The following is a 10,733-nucleotide window of genomic DNA, read 5'->3' on the forward strand; positions in this document are numbered from 1 at the left end:
GAAGCCAGTTTGTTAATAGACATTTACCAGTGTTTCTCATTTTTTAAGAGACATCAGCTGAACTGGCATTGTATTTACTAGTCACAGCTTACCCATACTATTAAGTTCTCTCTCTTCACACCTTAGTTATTTCCTCTTGTGATATTTTATAAGCAAACTAAGTTTGTAAAACACCAGCAGGAGTAACAATTAAGGAGTAAAGGCTACATGAAATGAAATACAGGTTGTAAATTAATAAAACACTGTACACATGTGAAGTATTCCTATTAGTGTTTGAGTCTATAATAGTAATAGTCCAGAATATTTTTTTTAAAGATTTTATTTATGGGATGCCTGTGTAGCTCAGTTGGTTGAGCATCTGCCTTCGGCTCAGGTCATGATCCCAGGGTCCTGGGATCAAGCCCCACACAGGGCTTCTTTCTCAGCAAGGAGACTGCTTCTCCTTCTACCTGCTGCTGCTCCTGCTTGTGTGCTGTCCTCTCTCTTTGACAAATAAATAGACAAAATCTTAAAAAAAAAAAAAGATTTTATGTATTTATTTGATAGTGCACAAGCTGCGGGGAACAGCAGGCAGAGGGAGAGGGAGAAGCAGGCTCCCCACTGAGCGGGGAGCCCAGTGTAGGGCTCAATCTCAGGACCCCAAGATCATGACCCTAGCTGAAGGCAGATGCTCAAACAGCTGAGTCACCCAGGCACCCTGCTGCAGAATATTTTTAAATTCACTGGTGAGGGACAAAAATCAGAATGCTAAAACTCTTATGAAGTCTGCTTTTATACCTTGTTTCCTAATGAAGAGCTGTGGTTGGGAATTAATTTCAATTACTGGGTCTTGTTTTTCTTTTAGACTTCAAAAAGTATTTTTACATGAAAAGATGAGATTATATTGGCTGTCATCACTTGGCTGAAAAATAGTCCCTGCTGGCTGGGAAATATCCTAATTTTGCATTTCTTAAACTTTTGTATAAAAGAAACAACTCAGCACTATTAAAGAGAGGAGCTACATTATTTAAAGAAAAAGAATCTGTTATACTTCAGCAGGGTAGGAGAGTATTTCCTTTTACCCTTTCCAGTTGCTAATGTTGAGGGTATTTTTAGGTATATATTGTCTAACTTTTTCAGAGCTTGTTGAGAAGGATCAGTAGAAAAGTACCAGGATGGAAAATCTTTAAATTAGGATTGACTTAAAACTGAGGGCAGTAAAAGCTTTTAATACTATATGGGGGCTTTCTGTATAATTAGCCCAATTTTCACTTGTTTGAAGAGGCTTTTCTAAATACCTTTGTCTTGCCTAGGAATGTTACGTGAAGGAAATAGATGATAATAAGGAAAACGTCATTCTGATAAATAAGGCCGATTTGTTGACTGCTGAGCAGCGGAGTGCTTGGGCCACATACTTTGAACAAGAAAATGTGAAGATTATCTTCTGGTCAGCTTTGGCTGAAGCCATTCAACTAATTGGTGACTCTGAGGTAACCCTGCGAGACTTTTTAAGGTTGCGTTTCTGGGAAGAAGATTTCAGTTTCTGGTTAGTAAGCTTTGTTTACTCTTATTGAAGATTATTGGGAATCCAAATGCTCTGATAGTAGGGTGATGTATAGAAAAATGAGCCACAAGGTTACTTTCCCTGGTTGTGAACGTCTCTGGGGCTGTATGGTACACACTGATACAAGCTATAATTTTTATTTTTTTAGATTTTTTTTTAAGATTTTTTTATTTATTTGACAGAGATCACAAGTAGACAGGCAGGCAGAAAGGGGGGGGGGGGGAGAAAGCTGACTTCCTGCTGAGCAGAGAGCCCGATGCAGGGCTTGATCCCAGGTCCTGGGATCTTGACCCAAGCCGAAGGCCCAGGCTTTACCCACTGAGCCACCCAGGCACCCCTATTTTTTTAGATTTTTGACAGGAAATTGTATAGGAAGTCTAATAATGACTTTGTAATTGTTTTTAATAGGAGGCGGTACAACCGAAGGGTTTAACTCTACTTCTCAGGACTTGATTAGAATCTCTTTTTCAAAACAAACAAGTGAAGTAATCCTAAAGATATACCATGTTATCTTGGTTTTTTTCTTTTAAGATTTTATTTATTTTTTGAGACACAGAGAGAGCACAAGCAGGGGGAGGGGCAGAAGGAGAGAGAAAAGGAGAAGCAGACTTCCTGCTGAGCAGGGAGCCCCATGCGATGATGCGGGGCTCCATCCCAGGCCCCTGGCCTTATGACCTGAGCCAAAGGGAGATGCTTAACTGAGCTACCCAGGCGCCCTATACCATGTTTTGTTTTCTTTTGTTTTGTTTTGTTTTAAGATTTTATTTATTTATTTGACAGAGAGGCAGGCAAGGGGCAGGGGGAAATAGCCTCACTGTTGAGCAGAGAGCCCCGTGTGGGTCTTGATACCAGGACCCCAGGATCATGACCGGAGCTGAAGGCAGAGGCCTTAAGCCACTGAGCCACCCAGGCGCCCCAATATACAATGTTACTTTTTAACCTAAATTTTACAGAAACAGTTTGGAGTGTTTTTGTTTTTGTTTAAGTAATTTCTGCACGCAGTGTGGGGCCTGAGCTCATAACCCCAAGATCAAGAGTCACATGCACCATCAACTGAGCCAGCCAGGCACCCCTGGGGTATATTTTCTAATAAAAAATATAACTATTAGCTAATAATAGCTATGAAGTACAATTAGTAGTAGAATCTTAGAGCTGAAAGAGACTTAAAGTGATGCCTTTTTCCCTAGCCTTTTCCTTTCATCTCTGTCAACCATCTGTAGGCTATTTTGTATGTTGAGCTGAGTGCCAGTGAACAAAATGCCCTCCCCTTGATGAGTTTACAGGTAGCTCTATGAATTCCTTCCCTCACCTTCATGGCAGACAGTCATATAATCTCTGTTATTTATCTGTGTTAAATGATAGAGACTAGGTAGCTCACTCTTTCTTTCTACCTTTAGAAAGTTCTTCAGTTCAGTGAAGCCAAGGCAGCCTCCCTAGCCTTTGATCTATGGACTCTTCTTTGTCCCCTTAGTTCTCTCTGTGTATATTTTCTGGTGTCCTACTCATCATGGACACAGTGTCTGGGACACTGTTCATCTCAAGTGCCTGTCTCCCTGTGTCAGGAAACACTTAAGAGTTGGTGGCACCTAATTGTGTGTGTTAATATTCAGAGGGATGACTATGTCCTGTGACCAGAATACTCCCAGTAATTCTGTTTTTGTTTTTGTTGGTTCACCCCATTTCAGAGGAGCTGAAGCTCGTGGCTCATTTAACCTGTGAACAACAAAATCCCTCAAATATTTTTTAAAAAAGAAAAAACTTATGCAAATCTGATCCCATATTTACATGTGGAACAAGTTTTTCATTTTGTGTTTACCTCAATTTAGGACATGTAATTACTCTGAAATATTGTTAGAGATTTAGGGCTAAGATAGAGAATTCATTTTGGTTTTACGGTTTGCTTTTCTCTCCTCTTAGCTTTGAATCTACAAGTTTTGTGTGTTTGTCCTCTATATTCTTTCCAGTCCTTAATAACATTGGTTTTTTTTTTTTTTTTAATATTTTATTTATTTATTTGACAGAGAGAAATCATAAGTAGATGGAGAGGCAGGCAGAGAGAGAGGGAAGCAGGCTCTCTGCTGAGCAGAGAGCCCAATGCGGGACTCGATCCCAGGACTCTGAGATCATGACCTGAGCTGAAGGCAGCGGCTTAACCCACTGAGCCATCCAGGCGCCCCCTTAATAACATTGTTAAACAGATTAGGACCAAGGCTTTTATGAACTTACTGAGCCCCCCTGTAAGCATTTTGATGTGATGAATACAGGTGTGTTCACAAGGATGTAACAATAATAATTATTCCATTATTACTACTGTTAATAAAAACTACTAATATTAACTACTGTTAATAAAAACTAAACCATAGGGCAACCTGGGTGGCTCAGTGGGTTAAAGCCTCTGCCTTGGGCTCAGCTCATGATCCCAGAGTCCTGGGATCAAGCCCCGTATCGGGCTCTCTGCTCGGCAGGGAGCCTGTTTCCTCCTCTCTCTGCCTGCCTCTCTGCCTACTTGTAATCTGTCAAATAAATAAATAAAATCTTTAAAAAAAAAAAAAAAAAACCTAAACTAAACCATAGAAAGCTTATTCTGTGCCAGTTACGTTGTCCTAAGCACTTTATACATTGTATTCATTTAATCATCTCCGCAATAACTGTAAGTGCTTATTATCCTCATGCAGTCAGTCTGGCTTCTTGGGTTGTCTTCTTAACGGTTATTTCTGTGTTTCAACTCTTTTCTGGAGATGAGTGTTTTAAGGAAATTTTTTTTAATAAATACTTATCACTGTATTACTTAGCCCTGATGTATCAACCCCATAACTATAAAAAATGGAAAAAAGATAGTTTCTATATAGGTGGTATTCCCTGAACTGTTTTTTTGTTGTTGTTGTTTTTTTTTAAAGATTATTTATTTATTTATTTGACAGAGAGAGATCACAAGTAGGCAGAGAGGCAGGCAGAGAGAGAGAGAGGAGGAAGCAGGCTCCCCACTGAGCAGAGAGCCCGATGCGGGACTCGATCCTAGGACCCTGAGATCATGACCTGAGCCGAAGGCAGCGGCTTTACCCACTGAGCCACCCAGGCGCCCCTTCCCTGAACTGTTAACCAACTAGTACCTTGGTGACTGTCTTTCTAGGACTCCCAGCTGCCCTGTAGACTTGCTTCCATACCCAGTTCTGAGTTGGCAGAGCCTGGTTAATGGAAAATACTGTTTCTCCCTTTTTAAGTTAGCCGTCTTTTACTTCTCTCAAGTCTTCTGAAGTGTCTGCCATTTTTCATGATCTCCTGAGACCAATAACCAGCTACTGTTGTGATATCAAAGCTAGCATCACATCTGTCATTTGACTGTCAAACATGAATTTATTGGAAATAGTTTGATAGTCACTGTTTCCTCACCTATATGAAATTTGGTTCTTCCTTTGCAATTGTTTGACCCCTTCTTACTTGGGGAAAAAAAAATTTTCAGATTTCAAGCTGAGTACTTTTGTTTTCTCTTGGCTATCTGTTAAATTGCACTCTTTTCCCCCCACTAAGGGATTGATTTTTCCCATCTTTTTATTTTTAATATAACTGGCACAAAGTTCTTTTGTTGTCTTTATCATTTTTTCTGAACCTAAACTGCTTCTAGTTTTAGTAGTTTTTTTAATATACATTCACATTCAGTTCACATTATTGTTTTCTGTTTCTTTGATATTTTAAACAATCCAGAAGAGCTCATAATGAAGACATACCGTCTTTATATTCATTGCTCTCATAGAAATTGCTTCTAGTTCTGTAGTTCTATTATAAGCCATGCTGCCATGTTTCTTTTTGACCTGCCAGGCCTGAGCATGAAATCATGCCTATTTTTCCTAACATTTTGTTTATATCTCTACTTTCCTAAAATTTAGGATACTTGTTTAACTGAGTTCATAGTGTCCTCTTCTGTGATGGCTACTCATTCTAACACTAGGTAATTTAGAAATGATTTAAAGTTTGCATCACTTCTAAATCCAAACCCAGACCTCTTGTTAATTCAAATTAATAATACTGTATATTGTCTTGCTTTTGCTTTATTATCAGTAGGAATTCAAAAGAATTAACACATCCTTGAAGAGTAAATGATTCATATCTTTCTCTTTGCTTATGTGCGTAAGTTTCACATGTGGAGTTGAGTTTTTTTGCTTCTGCGTTTCATCCAGAGGGAGCTGTGCTCCACAGTGCTTTGACTTATTAAAGGCAATTACAAAGGAATAGCAGTTCCCTGTAACATGCAAATCATGGTCTTTAAAAATGGAAATGTAAAAAGAAACTCAAATTATAAACCATGCCCTTGTTTTGTGCAAAGAAGAGAATGTTAAGTATTTTATCATTAATGAGAAATGCTTTGTTCTACAGCCTGGTGCAAAATAATGTACTGCTAAAGAAGTCAGCTTGACACCGGCTTTTTCTAAACTCTTGCTTTTTTTAGAGATGTATCTGTTACAAACATGATGTGTAAAGTGAAGGTCCACTGCTCCTCCCATCCCCAGAGAGCACCACTTCTGCTAGTTGGTTGTGTCCTTTCACCAAAAAGTTTACCATGTCTCCCTGTTTTCATCTTTTCTGGTCTCCTTCATAACTTATCCTATCCTGTCTTCACCTGAGATAACCAGCGCTGAGTACATTCACTAGAGTGGAAGGTGCCGTTGTCATACACTTCTGAGCTTTGTTGGTTTCTGTCCTCTCTTCAGGAGCAGGTGAAAGGGGATGCTGGAAAAACCAACACAGCCGAGTCCGAAAAGTCCAGTTGTGATGAGGCTGTGGTCTCATGCAGTGAGCCCAGACATCTCCCAGACACCAGTTCCCTCGCACTCAGTGACGTTGCCCCTAGCGATGAAGACTCCAGTGAGTATGAGGACTGTCCAGAGGAGGAGGAAGAGGTTTGGCAGACTTGCTCGGAAGAGGATAGCAATCCTGATGAAGAGGCCTGTGGCCTGGACTGGCAGGGAAGCTGTCCTGTGGATTCTGAGGCTCAGGGTAGGAAGACCCTGCAGAAGGAGTGCACACACAATTTCACCCACCTGGTATCGAGGCAGGAATTGTTGGAGATCTTTAAGCAGCTGCACACTGGGAAGAAGGTGAAAGACGGACAACTTACAGTTGGACTGGTAAAATGAAATAGGTCCTCAGATCGTTACTACATGGGTACTTTTTTCTTTCTTTCTTTTTTAAGATTTTCTTATTTGAGGGCTGCCTGGGTGGCTTAACTGGTTGAGCATCTGCCTTTTGCTGAAGCCCTGGGATCGAGTCTCACATCGGGCTCCCTGCTCAGTAGGGACCCAGCTTCTCCCTCTGTCTCCTGCTCCCCCTGCTTGTGCTCATGCTCTCTCTCCACCTCCCTCCCTCCCTCTCTCTCTCTGACAAATAAAATCTTTTTTTTTTTTTTTTTAAGATTTTATTTATTTATTTGACAGAAATCACAAGTAGTCGGAGAGGCAGGCAGAGAGAGAGGGAAGCAGGCTCCCTGCTGAGCAGAGAGCCCGATGCGGGACTTGATCCCAGCACCCTGAGATCATGACCTGAGCCGAAGGCAGCGGCTTAACCCACTGAGCCACCCAGGCGCCCCAAATAAAATCTTTTTAAGAAAGTTTTATTACTGGAAAGAGAGAAGCGGAAGGGGCAGAGGGAGAGAGGATCCCAAGCAGACTGTGCACTGAGCATGGAACCCAAAGTAGGGCTTGATCTTGGGATCCTGAAATCACGACCTGAGCCAAAACCCGAAGCCGGACGCCCAACCGGTTGTACCACCCACGTGCCCCACCACATGGGTGCCTTTATTTCTGATCTTGGTAGCTACACTGGACCCCAAGAGATCAACCAACCTTTTGGCATCATAGGGAACATTATTGCCCTCTTGTTGCCTGTTGGCATTGTGGGAATAGCTAAAGTCCAGCTCAAAAGAATGAACGCTCTCAAGACTTAACATTGGTTACAGCCCTGTTTATATCAGTTATCTTCTCTTGTCTTCCATTTCAGCCCTACCAGTCCTGTGACTTACAAAGAGGTAGCAGAATGAGAACGCCTTCAAAGTTGTCTTCAGACTTCAAGTTCAATAATCTTAGGCTTTTGGTGTCATGTGATCCTTGCCAACTTGTACTGTAAATATTCCAGGTGTATTTTAGGGAAAATCCCAGCATCTTTGGGCCAAGTAAAACGTGACTGCTGCTTTAGTTGCATAAGAACAAAGGGAGGGGCACCTAGTTGGCTCAGTGGGTTAAGCCTCTGCCTTCGAATCAGTTCATGGTCTCAGGGTTCTGTGATCCAGCCCCTCATTGGGCTCTCTACTCAACAGGGGGCCTGCTTACCCCTCTCTCTCTGACTGCCTCTCTGCCTACTTGTGATCTCTGTCTGTCAAATAAATAGAATCTTAAAAAAAAAAAAAAAAAAAAGAATAAGGGAAAGGAGATCCCATCCTTAGCTACATATACACTAGTTCTAGAGGTGGCTGTGAGAAGTGCTACCTCAAAGATGTACAGCACAGCTCCAGAGGCCCCATCTTTAGCTAAGGAGATGTTAGATGTCAGAGAAGGTTATTGTAAAGGTCTCTCATCCAAGAGAACAAAACCATGAGGGAAAGTAGATCATGACAGGTTTAAAATCTTCTAACTCTTAAATTACATGCCAAGTATAGCTAATCCTAATTGTTTCAAAGTGTGCTCCCACCCACCCCCCACCACAAGCCTACTTACAATGATTATAGTACGTCAACGTTTCACTTCAGAGTGCTAGTTAAAGGAATTGTCCCTAGAGCTGGGCAGACCTAGTATACTGCCTAGTTACAGTGGGATGGACTCACTTGCTGTGAAGCTTGGAGAACTTAGGTCATTTCCCTCAGCATCAGAGCTTCAGCTTCTTTTTTTTTTTTTAATATGATTGCTAAAAATTCATTTTTTTCATGCTACCAGAAACCAGCTTCCCTAAAAGCTAGTTTCTTTCTCACACTTAGGGAAGTACTAAGCAGCCCCTCTACTTTCTGAATGTTTTGCTCTAGAAATCCCAAGAATAGGTTAATTTCCTCAGACTACGAACATTTACTGGTCATGTGCCACAGGCCAGGCATCCTTTTGGTCCCTAGCAGTATATTGGGAGCAGACAGACCCAATCCTCACCCTCCCAGAGCTTGGAGTTCCAGGTGTGGTGCGTGTGAGAATACATCCTGCAGCCTGTAGGAGTGTGTAGTGAAGGAGCCTGATCTACAGAAGGTGGGGGAGAGAACAGCTACAACAGTGGCCTCCCCCCAACTCATGCCATCAAAACAAGTAGTAATAAGTCATATAATCAAGTTACAAACAAACACAAAACATGAGAATATTGAGAACGATGAGCAGTCATCTGAAATCTTTATGTAAGAGGTTTCTCACCTGAAAGTATAATGTGAGGTTTTGACAAAGTGACCATGGGAGGGCCTTCCAGACAGAAGGTAAATGCTCAAGCAAAGCCTCAGGAATGGAAATATGTTCGTGGAACAGCAGATAACAGTTTGTCTAAGTGTGAAGAGGAGCGAGAGCAAAGACTGGAACAATGGATATTGTCTGTAATGAGGCCTAGAATAGAGGTGGAAGATTTGGGGTTTTATGTTTAGTGGAATTGGTATTTATAATCTTCCAGTCACACTGATAAAGGATTCTTAGAAGTAAGTGGGAATTGGATTTGGAGGTACAGGAGGAAGCCTGAGGAAAAACCTGGAGCAAGGCTGCCATGAGAACCCTAATATTATCCTGCTAGGAGTAATTGAAGAGCTTTAAGAGCTTGCTAACCCATATCAAGTCAATGTGCCACTTAAAATTTTTAACCAATCAAAAAAAATTTTTTTAACCAATAAGACAAATTTCCTAACAAGTCATTAAAAATTAAAGATTAATTGTATGTGGTGGTGTTTAAAATGCCTGTCTAATGCTTGACTTCACCCACAGTGTGAAAAACACAGCAAAAACAGCGAAATGCCTGTGAGATGGGACATCCTGGGGAAAGCTGGGAACAGAGGGCTGAGGTTTATCGTAACATCTGCTGTTACAGCAAGACCTATAAAAGTAAAATGTGCTTAGCTTGACTATTGATCACTGCAGACAGTGATGAGGAAGAATTTATTTACCAGGAAACTTGTCTGAATAAATACACCCATACCACCGGGGAGAAGATTGTCAACAAACAGCATCTATTTCAAATGTTTTAAAGCCCCCAAACACTTACACTACTGTTGTCCTTTGTGTGTATTTACTTTGGGTTCGACAGAGGTAGTGTTTGACTCTTCAGTAACTGAGGTGTCTCTTGCAGGTGGGCTACCCAAATGTTGGTAAGAGTTCCACAATCAACACCATCATGGGTGACAAGAAAGTGTCTGTGTCTGCCACACCTGGCCACACCAAGCATTTCCAGGTATTTCTGCAGCATCGACTTCTCAGATTCCTCCCTCTGGGTGCTTCTTTGAAGGTCCTTGCTGCTCGTGTGCTGGTCTTTTCCCTTCCTCTGCTTTGTGCCCAGCATAAACTTCTCACTTATCTTTCAGACCCTCTATGTGGAACCTGGCCTCTGCTTGTGTGACTGCCCCGGCCTGGTGATGCCATCCTTCGTCTCTACTAAGGCAGAGATGATTTGCAGTGGAATCCTCCCAATTGACCAAATGAGAGACCACGTCCCCCCTGTGTCACTAATATCCTTTCCGCTTTATAAAAATTGGTTATTCTTGTGTATATTAGGGCTTCAAGTTTGTTTGGGACATTGCTTTGCATTGGATAAATTCACAAATGCTATTGAATGGAAAAACCTGAAATACTGGCTAGTGATCTAAGTTTATACAGTGAGGTAGCCTCAGGACTCTGGGAGGAAGACCTCATGTCCCGATGGCAACTGTGTCTCCTGTTATCAGTGGGAGAGCCCGGGCTTTGGATCTCCGCTCCCAGTTGAATCCTGACACTGGTGTTAGACTATTTCTGTTACCTTTGTAAGCTTGCATAACCTTCCAGAAACATTCCTCTCCTGAAAAATTCCAAAAAACTACTTCACAGTTGATGATCTCACAGTGAGAATTGTAATCATTTCAGCCAACATTATTGCTAGCTTACTGTGCGCGCCACACAACACTTACCAAGTAATCTCATTTTAATTCTTAGAGCAGCCCTTGACGTGGGTACTGCTGCTGTTTGCATTTTTTCAAGCTTGAGGAAAGTCAGGCACA

At 41.6% G+C, this 10,733-nt stretch overlaps 1 protein-coding gene across 2 annotated transcripts in view; it reads left to right on the forward strand.

Moving 5' to 3' along the window:
- Positions 1-10,733, forward strand: part of LSG1 (large 60S subunit nuclear export GTPase 1) — a 32,016-nt gene that overhangs the window by 12,510 nt on the left and 8,773 nt on the right. The window contains exons 7-10 of one of the 2 annotated variants that reach the window (XM_059163101.1): positions 1,293-1,469; positions 6,250-6,666; positions 9,833-9,934; positions 10,065-10,208. In XM_059163101.1, the coding sequence (XP_059019084.1) occupies positions 1,293-1,469; positions 6,250-6,666; positions 9,833-9,934; positions 10,065-10,208 (840 nt within the window). The remainder of the gene's footprint in view (positions 1-1,292; positions 1,470-6,249; positions 6,667-9,832; positions 9,935-10,064; positions 10,209-10,733) is intronic. The other variant, XM_059163102.1, reaches the window with a different exon arrangement.

The sequence above is a fragment of the Mustela lutreola genome, chromosome 2 (assembly GCF_030435805.1).
Source record: "Mustela lutreola isolate mMusLut2 chromosome 2, mMusLut2.pri, whole genome shotgun sequence".
NCBI lineage: Eukaryota > Metazoa > Chordata > Mammalia > Carnivora > Mustelidae > Mustela > Mustela lutreola.